This window comes from Neopelma chrysocephalum, unplaced genomic scaffold (assembly GCF_003984885.1).
Source record: "Neopelma chrysocephalum unplaced genomic scaffold, ASM398488v2 Primary Assembly neopelma1_84, whole genome shotgun sequence".
Classification (NCBI taxonomy): Eukaryota; Metazoa; Chordata; class Aves; order Passeriformes; family Pipridae; genus Neopelma; species Neopelma chrysocephalum.
Window position 1 is genome coordinate 7,616,566 of NW_020897746.1, and position 22,370 is coordinate 7,638,935.

At 40.5% G+C, this 22,370-nt stretch overlaps 1 protein-coding gene across 4 annotated transcripts in view; it reads left to right on the forward strand.

Annotated features, from left to right (window-relative positions):
* ANKFN1 (ankyrin repeat and fibronectin type III domain containing 1) overlaps window positions 1-22,370 on the forward strand; it is a 121,453-nt gene that overhangs the window by 48,852 nt on the left and 50,231 nt on the right. For 2 of the 4 annotated variants that reach the window (XM_027691589.1, XM_027691590.1), the window contains 4 exons: window positions 7,144-7,279; window positions 10,451-10,652; window positions 17,443-17,653; window positions 22,061-22,255. In XM_027691589.1, coding sequence (XP_027547390.1) covers window positions 10,467-10,652; window positions 17,443-17,653; window positions 22,061-22,255 — 592 coding nt within the window. In that variant the 5' untranslated portion in view covers window positions 7,144-7,279; window positions 10,451-10,466. Of the gene's footprint in view, window positions 1-6,895; window positions 6,994-7,143; window positions 7,280-10,450; window positions 10,653-17,442; window positions 17,654-22,060; window positions 22,319-22,370 lie in introns of those variants that run through there. The other 2 variants (XM_027691588.1, XM_027691591.1) reach the window with 2 other exon arrangements.

The window sequence follows — 22,370 nt, forward strand, 5'->3', positions numbered from 1 at the left end:
CCTGCTGTGTGCTGGAAGTGCCAAGATTAACCAGCATTGTTCTTTCTGATGGGAGGATTAGGAGACTGAGTAAAGACATCCCAGTGGGCCTATGAACAGGAGGGGAGTTCATAGACCTCAGGATTTGGCCTTTACCACAACCCCTCCTGAAGAGGGACTGGGTTCCTTTCAGTCCTGAAAGGAGTAATAGGTGGCTTGAAGGCTGCATGCTGTGGATTTTGCTAAGTCAGAACCTGAATATGGGAAATAAAACCAAGAATCTCATGGTCTGAATCAGATTCTGACTTTTTGGAAACCAGAGCAAGGCCTGCTGCAAGCTGCCATGAAAAGCAGGAGTTTATTTCAGCTTCATTTCTCACCTTTGCAGTCGGTTGATGCATTAGTGAGGATGGGAAGAAGAGAGAGGAATGGGAAGAGGAGCTGTGAACCACATCCCTCCAAACAGAATGTGCTGCAGGGAGCAATGATCCCTTCCTATTCTGATCTCCTTTATGGTGCTGGAGAGGACTGGGAACACAGGGAGGCTGAGCACTGGGGTTTATTGCTTACTGACATGACTAATTGAAAGGGAACAGATTCATCAGTTTTAGAGCTTCAGGAAAGTGATGAGAAGATATTTTCATGAGCTGCTGTTCTCGCTGCTTCATATTGTAAAAGCCTCCGCTGCAATAAAAAAGTAATGATTTTTGGCAAAGTATGTCACAGATCTTTTCTGCTCTACACAGGAAAGATTTGGTTGCATCTCCTGCATTTTAATTTCACTTTTATTGAAATGTTGCACTTGAGGAAAGAACAAAAATCCCGTATTTTGAGTTTTGCCACTGATTTTGCTGTGCCCCTTGAAAAGCATACACAATGATATGTCCTTGTCTCTGTAAAATACAAAAAGGTTTTAACAAAATTTGTTATGTCCCTGTACATTGCCTCTGCAGTAAACCTTGGATCTTCGTGATTTGAAAGCTCTCATAAGTGCTCTGTAACAAATGAATGTTTAAATGTGCTCTTGAACTCCATGTGAAATAGAATGGCATTGGAAAATCTGGAATTGCTTCTATTCCGTTTAGGTTTTTGTATCGCTCCTGTGAGACACTGGTTTGGAATTCCTCTGAGTTATTTTCATTTTAACTCAAATGTAAATGAACAGCCACATCAGACCAAATGATTGCAGTATGAATTCCAGCCTGTGGAAAACTCTCACAGCCAGAATCTTGATGCTTCTCTGTAACAGAGATGGCCTAGGGGCTATTCACAAAAGCTGGTCCAGTGAGACAGATCTCCTCTGGTTCTTCCTCTGCTAATGCAGACAAATAGGCTCTGGGTTTGAATTGTTGTTATCCAGAATAATCAGTCTCCATCAGGATCTGGACAAATTATTCTCCCAGGTAAATGTTAGCCTTTGAAAACAGCCCCCCTCTTCCTGCTCCTTGTCCTCAGCAGCAAAGTTTTGCTGAAATGGTACCTTCTTTGGGTGTTTTTTGGTTTGGTTTGTTTTTTTTTTTGTTTGTTGGTTGTTTTTTTGTGTTTCTTTTTAAAAGCCTGATTTTAATTTGTTAAAGAGAAATCATTGCTTGCAAACAGGTCTCTGCTTTTATCAGGGCAAACAAGGTGCTCTTTAAGGAGTATCTGATTAATGAAATAAACAGTGCTTGGTGTTCACAGAACAGTAGGAAGTTGTTCTTTTGTTATCAAAGGTGTCTCTTTATTCAGTATGAAAAATGATGACACCTGTGTAGTGCTTTATAACAGATGCTCTTATACAACAAGTTTTGAAGAAAAGGGAGATCAATCTTCAGAAATAGGTCTTATATTAGTAAGTACACTGCTAATTGCTGCAATCACACAAAAATTGCAATGACACCTATCTATATATTTATATGTTCTTTTTGGGTTTTTTAATGACTGTGTCACAACCCTAAAAATGTCTGTAGCTTAAAAAAAAATGTGCTTCTCTGGAATTGTGTGTCTGCCTCTGTTCAGCTTTGTTCCATGCTCAACATTGGTAAATTCTGGTTTTTCTTTATTCTTCCCTAATCTAGAAATTGCCAGCTGTGAAAAGCTTCTTAATTTCTGTTTGTAATATGTTCTGCTGTAACTTGAATTAAATGCAGTGCAGCTGGGAGTAGTCATGGCCAAACAATACATGGCATAAATTATCTCTATCTGGAGCATCTGACTAGATAGCATAATCAACAGGAGGCTGACAAAACACCACAGTTGTGCTGCTGTTGCTGACAACTTCATTATTTCTGTGATGTTCAGCTGGGTAATTTGTTTCTGATGAACAAATTATCTTATAGGAGGATAAGGATCTTGAGGAACGAATATCTTCGGATATGTCCAGTGGTCTTATGTACTTCTACGTGCTTTCTGAAGATAGATGTGTTTGCCCAAATTTAGGGGGTTTTCCCAATCTGGAGAACAATTAGAGGCACCATCAGCAAAAAGTGAGCTCTGTTGGTTCTGAAGTAGGGCAGCATTCCCATCAAGCAAGGCTGGTGCCCATTTCTTGGTAGGTATGTGGAACCCTAAGGGAACAGCAGCTGCTCTTTGATTCCTTGGTTCAAACAGGAAGGTGGTGGACTTCTTGTACCAAGGTCTCTCTGTCTGCCTTAACATACACTCCAAATGATCCCAAATGACTCAATAGTGTTTTGCAGCTCAGACACTCCAGGCCTGATTCTATTCCACTGCAGCCAGGAATTATTATGTTCAGGAATTTTCCAATTAAAAAGATGGGGGGGGGGAAAGACACTGTGACTGTACAAAAAACCATGCCATCTTTATGGAATTCCGAGCACACAGCCCTGGTTTTCTGCTAGTTCACCTAAAACCAGACTCAGAGATACAAGCAGCAAGCCCACAGCTCCGAGGCACCACTGCCCTCCAGGCTGCCCCAGAGCTGGAGAACTCCTGCCCTCCACATCCCTTCCTGTGCAAGTGGGAGCCTGAGAGCCCCAGGTGCTGCTGTGTCTGCCAACCTCAGCCCTGCAGCAGAGCCTGGGTGTGCTGAAATCCAGGCTGTGCTGAGAGGAGCACAGGTTGGGAGCCCTGGATCCAGCAGGGAGCCTGGAGGAGCCGGGGCTGCCAAGCTCAGTTCCATTCGGTCACTTTATATCACGGGCGTCTCAAATATTTCAAAACACTCGGGAAAATTATTTCATTGGGAAATTTTCTAAGCTTAGTCCAAACACAAGTTTTTTTTCTTCACTCACAATTTCAGAATTTCTTGAGTTTGATCACGTCTGTGACTGATGGACTGGGAAATATTTGTCTTTTTTTTACAAGCATACTGAATACTTCTGTGTCTCTGTGGATAATAGGTTATTTGCTGTGGATTTGGATCAAGAACACTGGCTAAAGGAACTAGTGAAACAGTAAGACTCAGATCAATGTTCTTGAGGAAACACAAGAAATCAGGGAATAGGACAGAGAATTAACAAATTGGCAAAGGGGTATGTGTGAAAGATGATAGGTAAACAAGGAACCAGAGAGGCAGGAATTGCCAAAACCAGAGTTGGAATTTACTGCAGTACCTTATATGTATAAATGCTTGCAAGAAATAATGGGGGGGGGCAAAGAAAGATATACTTTTATAGGCTTTGGGGGGTTTTGTTTTTATTTTACCTTTCCCACTGAATATTTTTGACTGTATGAAAAAAAACCCCAATATTTTGTTTCAAGGAACAGAGTCACTTTAACCACCTTTCTAGTCATGGATTTTCAAAATGAGAGAGCATACAAATGCCAGACAGAGCTATCCTGATCATGCTACTTTGGGAGAGGGGCTGGAGATCTCATTCCCAGGTATCCAATATGCCTGGCTCCATTGCCTGATATCGGATCTGACAGTTGAGCAATATTTGTTCTTTGAGGGGGATTATGAACAGCCTAAAATACAGCTCTGTCTCTTATGATGATGAGAGCTTTGTTATGGACTGATCTGGAAGAAAAGTCAGGCTCCACGTGAGATTCTTTGCTCCAAACTTCCCACCCGGTTTCCAGAATATTGGTCTATCAAATGTTTTTCCCAAACTCAGTCCATGCGATATAAAACATGGGAATGTTTCTGGGGATGGAGGACGTGGGATGCCATCTGCAAGGAAGAGTTGGACATCGCGTGCTGGGGACAAGGCGGTCCCTGTGTGGCCGCTGTTCCAGGGACCACTCCAGGATTTTGGAGAACTGGGCGAACGCTGCCACCTATCGATGGAGGACGCGAAAACCTGGGACACGGAGCAGCGCTGAGAGCTCCTCATCCCTCGCCTCCCTCATCCCAGAAATGTCCCAGGGAAGAAACAAACAGAATTTGCTAAATGGAGCTAATGGGCAATACAACAACAAAAATATCTGTGGGGTATAAAGCTGAGATCAACAGAGGGGGAACGTTTTGGTGACGGTGTCGGTGAATCAGCCAACTTGGGTGGCCTCTCTAAATGAAATGTCCCATCAAACAAACATCTTCACAAAAATGTGGAGCTCTAGCAATAGTAATAATAACAACCACTTGTGGAATGAGCTCACGGTGTGCACTGCAGGTAGTGAACTTTTAGAGTCATCAGTCATGGAATGAAAATCCCAGTAAGTCAGCAGTGTGAGTACAGCCACCAAAATACTCTGTTTGACTAATAAAGTGTGGAATATCAGCAAGTGCAGTAATAAATGGCTGACATCTCCGAGTCATCTCATGGGAGCATCAAAGGCTTGAGAGCAAACAAACTTTGGTACAAGATCAGACTAACAGATCTGCTTCCCTGTATTTATCATAAATCCAGGTGTTTGTTTTCTGAGGGTCTTTTAGTCTTCTCCATTTCCACAACTAGATGTAAGTGCCTCTTGCACCCACTCATACACATGCATTAATAATTTTTAGTAATCAATTTCATGACTGTATAATTTGATAAGTTTATTATTACTCCTCTTACCTTGCTGAGTGCTCTTCTGTGTCTTCTGGCTTTTAAACGGCTTAATAATGAACTTATATTCATAGGTCAGGGAGATCATAAATATGAGGGGGTTTTATATTAAAAAAATCCTAGTTGTCTTTCACAGAACTAGCTTGGGCAAGAAAACATCTTGACTTTTGCTGTTGTACCAAATATTGTTTGGGTAGCAATAGAGAAATATTAAGCACTATAAAAATTGAAATGGCAACTGTACAAGGGCTACTTTCCACCGGTCTGAAGGGAGAAAGCAAAGGAGAGAAGGAGGAGTATTGAGCCACAATGAGAAACTTCTAGAAAATATTAAAGAATAGACTAGTTTCAGTAAACTCACAAGCTTTATCCATGAAAGCAGCTGGAAATTGAGAATTCCTTCCCAAGTGAGCTCCATAGGTGGGGTCCATACAGACCAAAAAAACCTTAACCAGGGATTTGGCCTCAGAAGAATCATCCCTATTTAGCACAGCACTTAAAATGGATTTTTTAGGCTTACATTTAATTTGAACTGATGTAAACCTCTCAGATTTTCAGCATACTTTTTTTTCCAGATAGTATCTCAGTGTTAGAGAGGTATTTGGTGGTTTTTAAAAGATTTCCAATTTCCTCCTGTTGGCAAGGAGCAGAGACCTCAGTGAGCTGTCCTGCTGCCTTCTGACTGATGATCCTTAGGAGGGGCACAACAAAAGAGGGAACCCTACACACTGTGATTTTCACAGTATAGGAGAAGGAATGTTGTTCATAGTATGTTGTCACAGCACTTTGCAATTCTCTGCTGCAGTAAAACACGTAAGTAATTGCATTTGATATTCTTCTTATGTCCTTGAGATACATGTGTGTGCATGTTAACACACACACGTGTATATGGATGCATATGTGCATATAGAAAAACCCTCAAAGAAGGGTTTGGTCCATATCCAGATTGATTTAAAAATATAGATTAAGTTCAAGTTCCGTTATATATAAACATCAGGCCTGGGACTACATTTTAGGTTCAGCTACTTGGGCAAAAGGATGCTAATTGGTAGGAGGTACAGCATCCTTAACTGAGTCCTGAAAGGTGGGAGAATCAGGCTGATCACCAGATTTTGGGAGGTTTCCAACATTTTCCAAGAGATCAAGCATCATGTCTGAATAAAACCAGGGAAATTTTTTCAGCAGACTGTAACTCTAGCTCTGGTATCCCTTTAAAAACAATAAAAAATACCTTTTCTATAGATATTATTGATCATTGGCTATGACAGACCCAGGAATTAGTGTGTTTTAATTCTTTTCTATTGCCAGATGTTACACAGGAGTGTTCTGGTTACACAAATTTAGCCCAGTGGGCTGTCCAGAAGGATAACAATTTTCTAGATTGTTGTTTCTCTTTGATTATCACCTACACTATTTTTAGAATTCTAAGTACAGCTATTCCATATTTGACTTAGCAACATTTTTGTGGGTTTCCGTGGGATCCTGCATTTGCATTTTTTGCCCTATAGTTAAAAAAAAAAAAAATTAGATTTTGAAATATCACCGTTCTACTATTTTGGAAGCTACTAATGCAGACATTACAGGATCTGTTTCAGTAGGGTTTGTTTTTCTTATTCATTTAATAATCTTTTTTTTAAGCATAACCTGCTCAGGCTGGGAGCTTTCCAATGATCCTGCAGATGTCCCACAGCTATGGTTCTGGTTGCTGCTTTTGTTGCTATGATTGCAGACAGCTGTAGTGGCAGCGTGCTTCAAGAAAGAAGAAACAATACATCACATGCAACAAGCATTACTGCACTGAGTGTAGCACTGTGATTTTTTTTTTCTTCCCCTTTTGGTTGTTTTAACACAAAGCCAACTGCTTGAAGATGGCTGCATTAATGTCTTTTTGCTCATATTTCATGGCAAATTAATTACAATCGCAGTTTGGTTTACTCTGGCAGTAATTCTTTTTTCTCCTTGCACGCTGTGCTGCTGATCAGTTTTGAAGGCTACAACAAGCTAAAGGCACACAGGACCCATGGCAGCTTTGACATGGAAACAAGAGCTTCCCATATTAGTCACTCCTGTAGCTGCACAGGTAACTCGTGGACAGTTAAGGCACCAAACATTTTACCTGTGATACAACACTATTTGCTGTCAACACTGTTCTGCTCTGAGATTTTATCAGCAGTCTTGGACTTGTGTAATTACTAGTAATAAGCTTTTCCATATCTGATCATTCATGCAGTATAAGGAAGAGGTTTACTCATTCTGCCCAGAGGCTGAGCCAGCAGAGACAGCAAAGCTAATGTGATCCATTGAAGGAAGACAGTGGACAATTACCAGCAACTTGTTCACGTTTTTGCCTTGGATAGCCTAACCTGGTAAGTCAAATTTAACTCTTTAATGCATATATTCTTCATTATTAGTTTCAACTATAAGATGGTTTCATAAACATACAGTGTGGAGTGATTTCTCAGCTGTTGTGCTTTCCTAAAATCTGAAGTTAATGCTTTTACAGCTATGCTGTGCCCTACCAGTGCACCTGTCTGTACAGTTTTGGATATATGTGCCACAGATAACAGAGAGTGAGCTATAATTTAGGTTTGTTTTTTTTTCTCTCTCTCTGTAATATTTTTTTAAAGGACATGAACATTAGGTCAGTATGTGGCAATTAAAAAAAAAGCTTTTGTAAGGGCAACTGTTTCATATTCATTTGTATTTGAATTTGAATTTTAAAGCACCCTGATTTGGGGGAATAAAATGATTACTTTAATGCTTAGAAGGGCAAGTAGAAATCCAATCACTGAGACTGAGCTACAGGATGTGCAGCATGAAACGTGTGTGGGGAGCCCTCGGTCCCTGGTTTGGTACAGGCAGGGTGACAGTCACACAAACCAGACTGGGTTGGGGGGTGTTCCCAGGGTTGGGCAGTAACTGTTTCCCCAGAGAGCTGCCCTAAGACTTTTGTGGGGTTTAATTCTTGGAAATGCAGACTGCTGCTAATTATGAACAGTTATAAGGGGAGCTGCTGTTGTCATTCTATCTAGTTCTGCCTTTTACTGAGAAACCTTGGGCTGTGCTGCCTGTTGCAGTTCTCCACTTGCTGTGGGAATGCAAGTTGGATCACACATCTCCAGACCATAAGGAAATGTCTTTATTTCATCCTGACCTGTGTCAGCTTTGTGCAGAGGCTTCCATAGGTGAAAAATCAAATGGATCAGTTCTGGACATCTCCTGTTTCTAAATTAGTCTTTGATGTGCTGTAACAATTTTCATTGTGACAATGATTTATCCTGAGGCTAAGTGCATTTCAACTGGGGGATTTGTTATTTCAGTCAAGACAATGCACATTTCAGGACTTCACCTGATTGTTGAGGTAAGGATTTGGTTGTAAAAAAATCCAATATTAGTAACTATAAATGGAGCCTAAAACTGCTCTCATGAAATAGTTTATGTCTGTAAAAACAAAATGACAACATCCAAAACCCCCCCTCTGCTTACCAAGGCAGAATCATGTGAATCAAGCTGTTTGTTTCCTTATTTCTTATTATGTTTTTACCCATGATTTTGCCCTATCTCATTCACATTGCTCTCCTGGGAGTTGTTTCTACAGCATAATAAGATCACACTTCCAGAAAGTTTTCCAGAATATGCAACTTACCTTTCTTCTTTCATTTCATACCTTGTATGTGACTAGAAAACATGCTCAGTATGATAATGTGCAGCATTTTGCATCTTACTGTTTCAATACAGTGGTGAAAAAATGCAGTTCATTTGCATTATGTTATTCCAGCTATTGCTTTATTGTTCTGTGTTTATTCCCTGCACTAATCCAGGATATTGATGGTGAGTACACAGGAAACATTTCTGTGTTTCAAGTCATTTGTGATGCCCCAGTTCTGCAGGGATAGCAAAGGTGCCACCCATTTTATTGGTGAATAGCTGCAATTTTGAAGGTGCAGACTCACCTGCTCTAGACTTAATAGAAACTTTGATGAGATTATAAGTGATTCCATTATCTTCTTTCATGTGTTTCAGGCTTGGGGGTCTGCTCTGGCCATCTCCTGACAAAGCTTCCATGTGTAACATGGACAGTCCTGAGGGTGTTTAGGTTTGCACAGTGAATGCAAACTGTTCTCTCTCTCCTGAGTTTACTACTGACTGTGTGGTATTTGGTATTCAATGACTGTACTCTTGAAATCAAATGATTTTGGGAAATTGGAACTTCCTTTGCAAACATGCTTATGGCAATTATTGGCCTATTTTTATCCACAATTTGGGACTGTGTCTCGACCCACACTCCACTGTTGGTAGGGAGAAATTCTTGAAAACAGATGTTAAGAGGAGAAATTTATGTGGGATAATCTGTAGCACTATATAAAAATAGAAACTGGATGTGTTACTCTAACTGAGAATTACATTATTAAATTTGATAAATTGCTGAGTTTCTTTAAAATATTAATAACATAGAAAAGTGGAAGGTGGGTAATCATTTTATTCCATAAGCTCAGAGAAAATCAGTCTAAAATCTTTGCAGTATTGAGTCCCAGGGAGCTCGTTTCTCATCATATCCACACTTGCACATTAGTTTCAAGGATGCAGCTCACATAATTCCCTTCTGATTCCACACGCTGTTGTTCTAATTTAACAAAGTATTCTCATCACATATGACAATTGTGTTGACTCTGTCTCTCCTCATTCAGAGACTTGGTCTCCCTTCAAGACCCGTGAATATGTGAGATTACACAGACTCAGATACTTTTGTGCTCAGGGTGTCTGCTCACCACAGTGTACAAGTGAGAAAGAAAGATGTAGACAGGAAAGAAGGAAATGTGAAGAAATGGTTCATTTTTGTCACCTTTGACTTCAAGATCCCTGGGGAATAGTTTCCTGTGCTTGAAGTTGGGTCAAATTTGATTCTTAGGCAAAATTATTCCCACATAAAGTCCTTCCAGAGTTAACTATTAATTCAATTTTTCCTAATATGGAAAAAATACTGTAATCATAGAACATAGGAAGTATTGTTTAATTATGAGATAATATGGAAATCTCATCAGGGTAGGCAGTCAGAGGCCGCAGTCCCTCTTGGAAGAGCTTGTGGTCTGAATGGACAGGACAAACACAGAGCAGGATAAAGTGATATAATATACAGACAAAACCAGTGTCTGTCCAGTAACTGAGGAAGAAACCACTCAGTATGAAACTGTAAACAGCAACATTTAATTTGAGTGTCATTTTTTCTGACACCTGCACACCAGAACTCACTCAGTCAAAAGGCTGTTTTCCTCACTAATTGAAACCCCTTCTTACACAAATTAGTGAATAATTTTGTAGTGGTCTGTTTTATTTTTGCCATCCTTGATTCCCCCTCCCCATACCTATTTCATAAAGAGCAATTTGCCATTGGAAAAGCCCAAAAAAGTGGGTTACAATTGTTCACAGACCGTGGGTGAGATCTCAGCCCCAGCAGCCTTGCGCTGTGCCTGTCACTGGTACAGTCCCGACCGACGGTGCGGCGAAACCTCCTTAAACAGCTGCTGCTTCTCTTCTAGAAACTTCCAGCTGAAAATGACCCAGCAAATGCACAACCTGAGTCTCCTCCAGACCAAGAAGCACAGCATGCCCTCCTCTCCCAACGCTGCCAAGCGGCTCTATCGGAACCTGTCGGAGAAGCTGAAGGGCAGCCACACGTCCTTCGACGAGGCCTATTTCCGAGCTCGCTCCGACCGCCTCAGCCTCCGTAAGACCTCCATGGTAATTACTTGATCTCTATCAACTTGCCAATTTACTGTCCTATTAATCTCCTCAATCAGTTTGCTTTTAATCTGCACAGTTTTCATCATCTCGCTTTTGCTCCCTGGCCAGCGCTGTGTGTTCCTCACAGTATTACCCTTTGGGAGTCTTTGTAAGTCATTTGTAAGATTTTTATTTGAAAATAAAAGTCTGCCCTTCTCGAAGGCTAAAGACAGGCTGCCTTATGCAAGTGATGATGCTTTATTTTAGGAGTAAGGTTATAACTTGGCATTAATGTGACCAAATGTGAATTAAATCTATACATGCAACTGCTTCTTTTACAAGAAATGAATTAAAAAGTATTTTGAGAAAACTGAAGATGGCTTAAATAGAAGTTCCCATTTTTCCAAACAGCACAACAAGTGGAACTTGCAGCCATGACAGAAAAATGCAAGGTTGTTCAGAGGCTGTGGTGATGGTCACTAGGTAAGGCCATGGAAGAAGGAGATCACACATGGAGCAGTCTGGCCTGAGTACCCCATCCGAATCACAGCCAAGCACTCTGCTGCCAGCACTGCACAGCACATGCTGGACTTAACCCTCACAAGGGCTCCTGTTTCTGCCAGTGCTGGTGAAGTCACACAACCCCCAGTGCACAAATTTTGAAGAATGGCCTGTGTCCCTGAAATAACACCACAATGGAAGTTCAGTGCGCAGCAGAACTTTTTGCTGGAGGAAGATAAACCTGCTGTTGATATTGCCAAAACAAAATAAATTCCCCTTTTCCATAAGTAGGAAGAACATCCTTCAACTTCTCCTCTGAATTATTTCAAAGGAGAGAGCTCCTCTCCTCTTCTGCAGAGCAGTGACTAATGGAGTGTCTGTGAATGCACCAGCAGACGCCTCTTGGAACCACTTCTGTGCTGCACTAGAGCTCAACACAATGCAGGAGTAAACTCTGAGTGTGGCTGGGCCAGACAACAAAAATTGTCAGAAGGAAAAAGCCCACTCTAGGCTCCTTTAACACTCACAAGACTTTGTTATGTGAGACAAATTGTATGAATCAATGCAGGAATTGAAAATGATTTTAAAATCAAGTGGTAGATGCTATCCCCTAGGATCCTGCCTGTCTTGAAGTCAGAGGACCCATGGAGACTGTTGTCTGTCTCCTGTGAAGAAAGACCATGACCTGAAGGAAGCAGGGGATGGTCACTGCTTCCCTCAGCTCTGCCTGAGCCGATAGATACTTGTTTTACAGGAGAAGCCTGAAACTCAAACAGGGCTTGAGAGCTGGAAAGCAGCCTTTGCATGGGAGCCAACAGCTGTGCTTTTGAGGCCATGGGTTTCCAGATGCTTTTCAGTTTGTAGGGATGATCTGAATTGGGGTCTCAAAGTATGAACTGTGGGAAAAGATTCTTTAGATGAATTTTTTTAGCCACTATCTTTTCCTGCCTATTTTTTTTTAATTGCAAGCTTAAGTGTGACTAAGTGAGTGAAGGAGGAGGATAAAGTAGTGCTGGGGACTGTGCCAGAGCAGACTGACATGCAGACTGAATGAATGCCAGTCTGTCAGCATATCTTCTGACCAGTGTTTCTCCAAATACACCCTTCAAATTACATATTCCTTCAAATATGGGATCTTCTGTCATACTTAACTAATGAGAAGAGAAATTGCCAATGAGCCCAGCCAGAAGATTGAGGAGCAGGGCACTGCTGCTGAGGGTTGAGTCCTCTGCTAACCAAGCCAACTACTTACAGTCTCACTTCTGTCCCTCCTCGCTCCAGATCTGTCACATGCTGGGAGTGCCTGTTCAGTCAGTCATAGCTGTGAGACTCGATCTCACCTTTTGATGTGGGTGGTGTTTAATGGGATACAGACTTCCTTGTGCTCACTTTGTTTCCCCAGCCCACCCCACTGTCCTGAGGGTGTCACAGCTTTTATCATTGCTGACCTACAGCGAGCAGAGGTACCTGTAGGTCCTGCCAGTCCGGGGGCTGAGCTGGTGTCCACAACACTCAGTGAACACGTTCCCACTCAACTCAAGAGGGTTTGGATCCCATTCTATCCATCCTACTTGTTGTTTTCCCAGTTTCCCCTAGAAATAAATAGCGAGGGGTGGAAATATTCCAGGTCAAGTTGCTGACTGATGTATTTTCTGATCACTGAGTTTCTGTGCCCCAGAGCGAAGTCGATGAGTAAAATCATGTCTCCAGACAAGTGAACAACATTTGTTAGAATTTGTTTTCTTTCAGCTTTGGCTAGTGAAGAGTTTTCTTTCCACTCTCTCTTGCTGTGCAACACTTTCCATTCAGTAAATTGTTGTCTTGCTGCAGACATAGCAATGTCCCAAAATAGCTTTATTCTTGAACTCATGTTTATCAAAACAAGTCTTTGCAGAAACTACTTTACCACTTTTTCCAACTCCAGTAGCACATAGTGGACTTTTTCAGTTAAACCTAGAGCAAATAGCTTGAAAGGGGCACTTCATTTTAATTAAGCTACATAAGATTGCATTTCTAAACACTCTGGCACTGAATCACTTACTGGAACATGGTTATTACTTACTGCAAAGCAATACTGTAGTCCTTTTCAGTATATACATTTGTGCATCAGAGTAACACCTAAATAAATTAATCACATAGCACAGCTGTCCAGCTAATGATTAGAGGCTGCAGGGCTGAGTCAAGGAAAAAGCAATGTAAAAACTGCTCCTAAATTTCTCCCAATCACTTGTAAATGTGATTCAGTTTCTCTTTGAATTCAGTGGTTTTGTCCTTTCAGAGCAGAATAAAGTTATCTAGTAAATGTAAATGAAGGCAGAAATCAGAAGGCTTTTGTTGGTATTTGTGACAATACCAGCTGGACTAAAATTGAGCACTTGGGTCTGAAGATATTGCCCCTTCCCCCTGTTTGGATTTCTTATCCTTGAATCCTGCAGAAGTCTGAAAAACAGGCTGCAGAAGTTTGAAAAACATTGCAACACTGGAGAGCCTTTTACATGGAATATGATCAGCTTTTTGCAGAAAACTATATAATCTTCAAATACATTTCTGTTTTCTGTGTGAAAGCAAATAGTTGGGGAAAAGTTGGTCAGGTGTGTAGAGTATTTTTCTGGACTTGGTGGATGCAAACTTCCAAATGGGGCAGTTCCCTGGCAGGGCTGAAGGTGTAGCAGATATTTTGCTGCCTCTCCAGGATGTTGTTGACTGAAAAAGCTCCAGCATGGTCAGATGTGCACTGCTCTGTGAGTGAGGGGTGCACACATGGGGGCTAGAAAGGCCATCTCACAGTTCCCATGTTTTTACACTCTTTGAAGTCACAAGACTTGCCAACATATTTCAGCCTATTGCTTGTGTCTGAATTGTTCATTTGGAAAAGCTGATATTTGCAATTTGGTCTCATAATTGTTTGAACTGGATGAAGTAGCTTATAATACTCATGCTCTGCTTCTCATTTAAATCAGGGCAGCTTTTTCAATCAGATTTCTAATGAAATGAAGAAATAGAAATTTGCTTTTATTTTTTTGTCTTTTGGTGAAACAGTCTTGCCAACAGGTTAGTTGGCAAGAGTGTTTATGACAAATTAACTTAAACACGTGCTTAGATTCTGTTCAGCAACTTAGGGCCAAAATTTCACAAATACTTCAAGTATTTCACTTGGCAAGCAAAAATCCAAAGATGCATATTGAAAGGCATTGAGACAGGTCTAAATCTTGATAACTGAATAAGAGAAAAAAAAAAACAATTTAAATCAAAGTTTTTAATATAATTCTACAATAATCAGTCAGATAGGTAATATCTGTTGTTAAAGTGGGGGTATATATACTTGAAAAGGACCAAACGCCTTTGCAAGCCATAATTTGGGTTAATGTCAGCTGTAATACCAAAGTTAAGCATCTCTTTATGTAGCAGGGAATTTTTGTTTTATATAATGCAAGAAACTCCTGAGATGTAGCACAAGATTTTCTGAGTTTCACACAAAATTGGAATTAAAGCCAAATAATGGTATGGAGCACTTGGGGTAGCACTCCACAAATGTTAACTCATTTAACTTTTGTGCACATATGTAAAGCCAATTAAAAGAGAATTACTATTCTGGTTTAAAAAAAACAAAAAAAGGGAAAACCATGTGTGTACCCAGTGCCACAGAAAGGAAAATGTGAACAGAGAAGTAACTACTTTCCTGTCACTCAGTAATATCACCAGCTTTACCTTTTTACTCTGCTCTCAGAATGTTTCCAAAAATGAACTTAACTAAAAGAAATGCAGACTAATATAGTAATTTAGTTTCCTTCAACAAATTCCCTTTGTAATAAGCTCTTAATTAATTTACAGCTAAATAAGTAGATTTTCCTTGCTGGAATCAGTTACAAGAGTAATATGATTTTGCTTGTTTTCTGATTGGATCAAAATGCAAATGATTTTGAAGCAAAATTATCCTGTATTTCCATAAACAACAGTAGAGAAGAACTTCCAATATCAGTAGTAGGAGCTGATGATATACAGCAAGTATCAGAATCATACCAATAATTAAAATATTTTTTAATTATAATTAAAATTACTTAAAATTCTTTTAACCTCTAGCCAGATTGCTTCATGTTTCAGAGTAGGGGCAAAACACCAAAATAAGAGGAAGGTCTCTGATATCAAGATTATAAGGTGTTATATAAGCAAGACATCAGATGTGTGGAGCCACTGGAAGGCAAAGAAATATTGCTGCATTGCAGTAAAAAGTTCTGTCATTTTTTAAGTTTCAGTTTATAATAAGAGAGATACATGCTGTTTTCCTTGCTAACATTTTCTGGACATGTGCTCTCACTAATGACAGTGCATGTCCTCAGAGACAATTTTTTTTCTTAACAGAGGGGTGGATAAAGAATGATCAATCGAGCTGCTCGCCATTCAACTCCCCCTTTTTCTGAGGTTTTTATCTTACACCTAACCCTGAAATGTGGTCTAAGTATTTGACAACTAAATTAAATCAGAATCTTACAATGCAGAGAAGAATCCAAACCCAAGAATTTGACAGAGCCCCAGGATTAGCCCTGATGTTTAGGCAGTATCTTTTTATTCTGCGTGGAAATCTACGGAAAAAATATTTCTCCAGCATGAGCTGCCTTGGACTTTAGTGTCTAAAAGGGAGATTCCCAAGTCAGCACAACTGTCCCAGAATTGCTTTATTGCTGCATAGTTCCTCTCACCCTTAGACAGCCATTTAACATGGGAACCTCATTTCTCTATACTGGCAATTTTGGGTAAAGGTCATTTAATGTACATCTGTCCTCCTGTTCTGCTGATCCCTCATATCCTGCACAGGTGAGGTCCAGATTCAAACTTTTAGATAACACAACCTTTGCAATTTCTGAGTGTGGCACCAATACTTCACATGCCAAACAGTTGACCAGGAGATCTCTGTCAAGTCTGGGAACATCTGAAGACACTTTTAACTTCAAGCACAACCGAAAAAAAACGCTCTAGAACTATCAAATTCCAGGGTGTAGCTGTGGACTCTAGTTCCCAGAACTGCTTGCAAACCATTAGCCCATGAATTTTAGGAGACAAAAGATGTTCCAGCAGGTCAGTGCTCTTTCAGAAAGTGTTATTTCACTCAGACAGGGATCTGCCAAACAAAACTACATCAATTTTAAAAAGAAAACGAAGTTTTGATGTGTTTGAAATGTTAATTTCTAATCACACTAGAAGATGGTTTCAATTCAATATTTATTTCATACGAAAAAGAATACATTCTGTGATAAGGATTTTCTCTGTGGTCCCTCCACGTGGTTTCAGGACACAGGGAGCTGGTTCACATCATGTATCTGGATGAGTTGTTCTCTGAATCCTTGCATTTCTTTAGCTCTGCCCATGAGCACAACACACCTACAGAGATCTCAGTTCCTCTGCATGCTGAGCCCTCCTTGCCTGGCTGGGCCTCTTGCTCCTACTAATTCATTCCAAAGAGGGGAAAAAGCCCTGTTGGCTAATTATGGCAATGGGACACCGGGAGAGAATGTAAAGAATCTTGGCAAATAACATGTCATTACTGCAGCTCCAGAAGGATGTTCTCATAACAGAAACCTGCAGGCCATGCTACTCTCCTGCACCTGCTTCTCCCCAGCTCAATTAAGAAACAACAGGTGCCTTTGTGTTCTACCATTCTTTTATCTCCTTGATGTTGCTAAGGAAAAGGTTCAGTGGTTCTCCCTGCTTGAGGGGCAGTCAATTTTTTCAGTCTCATTTCTACATCCTTTTATGTATTTCAAAGCTTCTTCTGGTTGCAACTTAAACACAATAATACGAACACCTATAAATGACTGAAGTGGTAAAACGGTCAATACCTATTGCTGGCTCACACTGGAACTGGGAAGGTTTTCCTCCAGAGTAGCTTGTTTGATTCGAATTTTGATCACCTGAGTTTGTAGATTTTTACTTTAAATTTTGAGTTTGAAAACTCAGTAGTCCAAGACTCTGCCAAAATCATAGTGTCTGTTTTCACACGAAATCTTGTTTTCACACAAAACATATGATGTTGCTCATATAATTTGATTACAGGACAGATGTCTAAACAAGCATGGGTTTGTTTCATATGGGTTTGAACCTCACTTGAATCTTCACATAGACCTGAAGCAAGGTCAAGCAGGCCAAGCCCAATTCTGCTGCAAACAATTACCATTCTTCTAGCTGAACCTAGGTTGGGGCTGGAGGATCAATATTTTATAGCAATCTCACAAAACACAAATCTTCTCCATTTATTTTTAAGGCACTAACAGTTGAAAAATTTTACTGAATTTCTGTTCTCATTGATACACAGAATTTCCAGTGCAATGAAGCAATGTTTGAGGCCGTGGAACAGCAGGATCTGGATGCTGTTCAGATTCTTCTTTATCAATACACACTGGAGGAACTGGACCTGAACACACCAAACAGTGAGGGACTAACCCCTCTGGATATTGCCATTTTGACAAATAATGTCCCTATTGCTAAGACCCTTCTGCACGTTGGGGCAAAGGAAAGCCCACACTGTAAGTAAAGAACACAAATTGACTTAGATAATTGCCTGTAAGAGATCAAGTTTGCTGTGGTTTGGGGAAATTAATTACATGACACACCAAAGTTGCCTGGTTTTTGATAAGGATGATGATACCAGCACAGTACCACAGTTCTGGGGGATGTTTACAGCAATATCTGCTTGCTGAATGCATGCTCAGGAGATATTTTTATTCTCTATCTCAGATACACCAAGTGATGAATCAGGTTGAGCTTCTAATGTGAGTAACACCGGGCAGCTGAGTTAATACCAATACTAAGAAAAAAATCTTTAAAAATACGGAAACAGAGACTGAGTGACTCAAAGATCATGGCCTGAAATGAAGAGTTTGTTATCAAAAATGAAAGGATGATGGGTTGTCTAGACTTTGGTTTATTTTGATTATCCTTTTGATTTTGACTATGGTGCCTTCAGGAGACCGGTTGTGTTGAAACCTTCCATTACCCAAAGAATCCTCACTCCTCGTCTTCAAATGGCCTAAAATCCCACTTAAATGAGAATCTCAAAGTTCTGCCGAACCAGAGAAAACCTAAACACAAAACAAACCTTCTCACTTCACTGGAATACCAATATTGCTCATAACTACATATTGTAGTTATAAAACTTCTTTGTATTCCTTCGTGGGCCCTTTTATGCCCAATTTGCGGGTTGGAGGGTGACTTACCAACCCAATTAATCAACCCTATACCATGACACAAACTCTGACGCCTTACTTGGGTCTAAAAATACCCCCATGTATGAGAATTTGTTTTAAACTGTCAATGCCTATATTTAGGACATTCCCAGCAAGGCTATAATGAGACTGTGTTTGAGGGGTTCGGCCACTGCAGACTCTGCCATTAATTTGAAGTTAGTTAAATTAACAACATTTAGTGCTGGCATGTCAATCTCAGTGCTCCAGGAAATTGCACCTTGAGGCTACTAACATTGCCAGTTTTTTCACTGCAGAGTGTGTGTGCATGTGCATGTTGAGTTTTTTTGCCAGACCCTCAGTGTTGGTACACCTTTATTGCTTTTCTATATCCACAGCACTTATATTATCATTTATTCTGGCCTCCTTTAACCTTCCCTGGAGATTTTTGCATAGTGTAGCTGCTCAGTGAAAAGAGTTTTTTAGTTTTATATTTATTTGTTTATTTTTCTGTCATGGTTCATGACTGAGGCTTTAAAAAAAAGTGTGACAGCATTTAGAGTACATGATTGACTGCTGAAGCAACATTCATTAACCATGACAAATCTAGAGGAAAACACAGTCTTGAGTGTTCTAAACAGCAGTAAAAAAGACTAAACTAATTTTTCATTGACCTCATCTGTAAATAAATGCAGTCTGATGGCGAGCAGGGGCAATCATAAATTAGTATTCATTTCCTGTAATTAATGCAAACATGCCTATGAACACAGAGAATATGAATATATAACCACCTCATTTCCATTTCAAAATATACCCACCAAATTTCCACTTCACTTATCTTGATTTTTAGCTTTTCTGATTGAAATAATGGATGAAGCATTCTCAATAAAAAGCAAACGATTGTTGGGTTTGGGTTTCTTACCTGAAGGGTTTGCAGTTGCTACTTGAGAACAAAATGCACAAAGTTATTTTCAGCCCTCAAAACAAGGGGTCACAGCACCTTTGTAGGTGGCTTCATTCTTGTGGAACTGATACCAGTCACTTTGTATCTGCTTTCTGTACTTAACAACCCTGTTCAAATGAAATCTGTTCTGTTTGTGACATCTCAGGGCTGCAAGAACATGACCCAGCACCCAGCAGGAGCGTTTCCATTTCTCTGTGGTGGGCAGTTGAGCTAAATGGGAGGGTAAAATCCTGACTCACCCAATTTTGGGACCGCACACAAGCATCTCTTGATCTGATTAGAACTGTACAGGACAGATGCACAGAGGTGGGAGGCTGCAAGATAGAGCAATTCCCCATTCCAAGTGCTTCCTACGGAGAAAACTCTTGCTCTGCCACTATATTAGGTGTAGTGATCCAGCTGAAATCTCATTATAGCCCCCAATCTAATGCTGTAGAAAAGAGGATCTGGAGGACAGATAACTTCCATCTGTATCCCCTGGATTTCTGCCTGGAACAGGAACAGCAGCAGATAAAGCAATAGAAAGTAAAACTGTGATCTTCATCTCCACATGGATCTCAGATTGTATAAATCTTAACAGGAACCCAACATCTTTTAAACACAAAGTAACTAAAGTCAGAGAGTACAGCATTTAAAACACTAATTTAGCTGGGGAGGAGGCAAAGTCCACTGTGTTATCTTTTCAGTTACTCTTATTCATCATATACTCATGGTTTGGCTTGTTCATGTGAAGCCAAATAAAAAATAAGATTAAAATTGCCACTGGCTGATTGGACACGTTTCCAAGACCTGACAAATGTGAATGTGAATCTTGATTAAACAGATAGAGCCAGATCCTTGGTGAGAACTTGAGCCAGTGCCAATTCTCAATCACCTGAAGTTCTGGCACATAAAATCTCCTTCCCCAGTCCTGTTGTGCTGTCAGATGTGTTGCACGCTTATTGTAGGCATGGATCCAGGAAATCCTATCACCTTTGGTTTCCCAGTAAACCAGCAGTTCTGAAGATAGCAGCAGATTCCAGGGAGCCTGCCCATATGTCCCTGATGTCCATATGAAGAATGATCCAACTTAAGAAGGATGGCTGCAAGCCAGCTTCTGAAAGCAAAGTCTTAGAGACAAACATTCTTCAAAAACAGCCCTTTGGATGTCAGAGGTGTCGAGTAATTCTTTGCTCTCCTCCTGTGGCTTTAGAGATCCCAGGGCAGTTTTCACAGCAGTCCATAGGGTTATTCTCAGACTCTGCTAAACTTTGACTGTCAATTATGAGAGACAGAGGGGAAAGTTAAAATAAGAAGTTCAGATTGGATAAAACAAACACTCTTTTCACCATGAGGACAGGGAAGGACCGGAACAGGTTGCCCAGAGTTGATGTAAAGCCTTCATCCATCCTGGAAAGTTTTCAAGACCATATTGGATAATGCCTTCAGTAACTTGGTCTGACCCCTTGGCTGAGTCTATTTTGAACAAGATGGTTGGACTAGAGGAGGTCCTTTCCAATCTGATTTGTCCCATACGATCCCAGATTGGAAAGAGCACATTCATATCTGCAGACATATTTGCTCCTGTGGTGTTTTGATGTCAAAAACCTGTCAGAGCCTCGGTGCTTTATCTGGTACAATTTGATGTTTTCAGAAATGTCTGGCTTGTGCGAGTGCTCAGTGCAGCCTGTGCAAGATTCCTGCTGTTCCTGTGAAATCCTTGGGGAAACAAGAGCTGTCCCTACATAGCAATCCCCCACCATTGCTAAGAGAAGCTGCATGTGGTAGGGCACTGGTTTTGGTAAACAGAGGCCTTTTAAATCAAGACTATCTCAGAGCTCTTCTGCAAAAACACCAGACACCAATTACTTTCTGTGATTTCAGCATTTCTTCTTCTGTACACAATTTCCTGCATATTGAACATCTGATCAGTACTTGCATTTCTTTTGAGATTAAGCAATGTTACAAGTCCTATTTTCCAAACTGCAAACTGTTTGAACAATTTTAGGCAAAGAGCAACTCTGAAAATATGACTTGATTCACCACATTTCACTGTATAATCAGGGAGGTTTTATAATCTGGTTTAGGGCAGTCTTGTGAACTTGGGATAAAATCAATCCTATTTTATTTTGTAACCTATGTGATCTTCATTTTCACCTTTATGTAGCCCACAGTAGTTCATACAGGCAATCTGAACTGCTAAACATTAAATTAAAATTATCCTGAGCACTAGAGAAAAAAAAACCTCCATGTCTCAAGCTGCTCACTGCCTGTTCAAAGGACTAATTAGATATTACCTGGGCAAAACTGGCACAACAAAAACTGGAAAGGGATCCATTCTCTACCAGCCGTGGCCCTCAGGCACAAAACTCTCATTCTTAATTTTGTCAATTAGTTCTCTGCTTGTAGAGGTTTATATATTGCATGTGTTTGTAACCAGTACAATCTTCTTTTTTTTTTTTTGTGAAAGCTTATGATATTATGGCAAAGCAGGGGTTGGAGAGAGAGAGGTTATTACTTTACTTTGGTTTTCATATCCCACCAACTTAAAACACATATGCAATTTCAGTCTAATTAAGACATTTTCAAGCACGAGAAATACCAGCAGAAAAAAATGTGCTAAATTTATTCATGTTGCTAATCCCACTTAAGGGGCCAGATCTTTAAGTGGTATAAATTGGCTCTAATCCACTTGATGACAAGATAACTACTGGAAAGAAGAGCGTTCAAGGATTTGACCTTATATGTGCTTTGCAGAATTTTGTCGCCACCAAGAAAATACTTTTTTTCTCCCCTTTTCTTGGCAGTTGTTGACATGGAAAGCAGGTCAGTGCATCTGAGCACGTTGGTCCAGGAGGCCCAGCAGAGAGTGACTGAACTGTCTGCACAGGTGGGGAGCGAAGGGCTGGGCACCGACACCGCGGAGAGGGAGAAGCAGCTGAAGGCCTGGGAGTGGAGATCCAGGCTGTACCAGCGCATGAAGGCCGGCTACGAACACGCCCGTGAGTGACAGAGAGGGCCAAAATTCACCACCTAAACCCTACAGCTGAGAACATCCTGCAAAGGTGCTCTCACTGATTCACCCTCCCAAAGGTGCCCTCACTGACTGACCCTTCC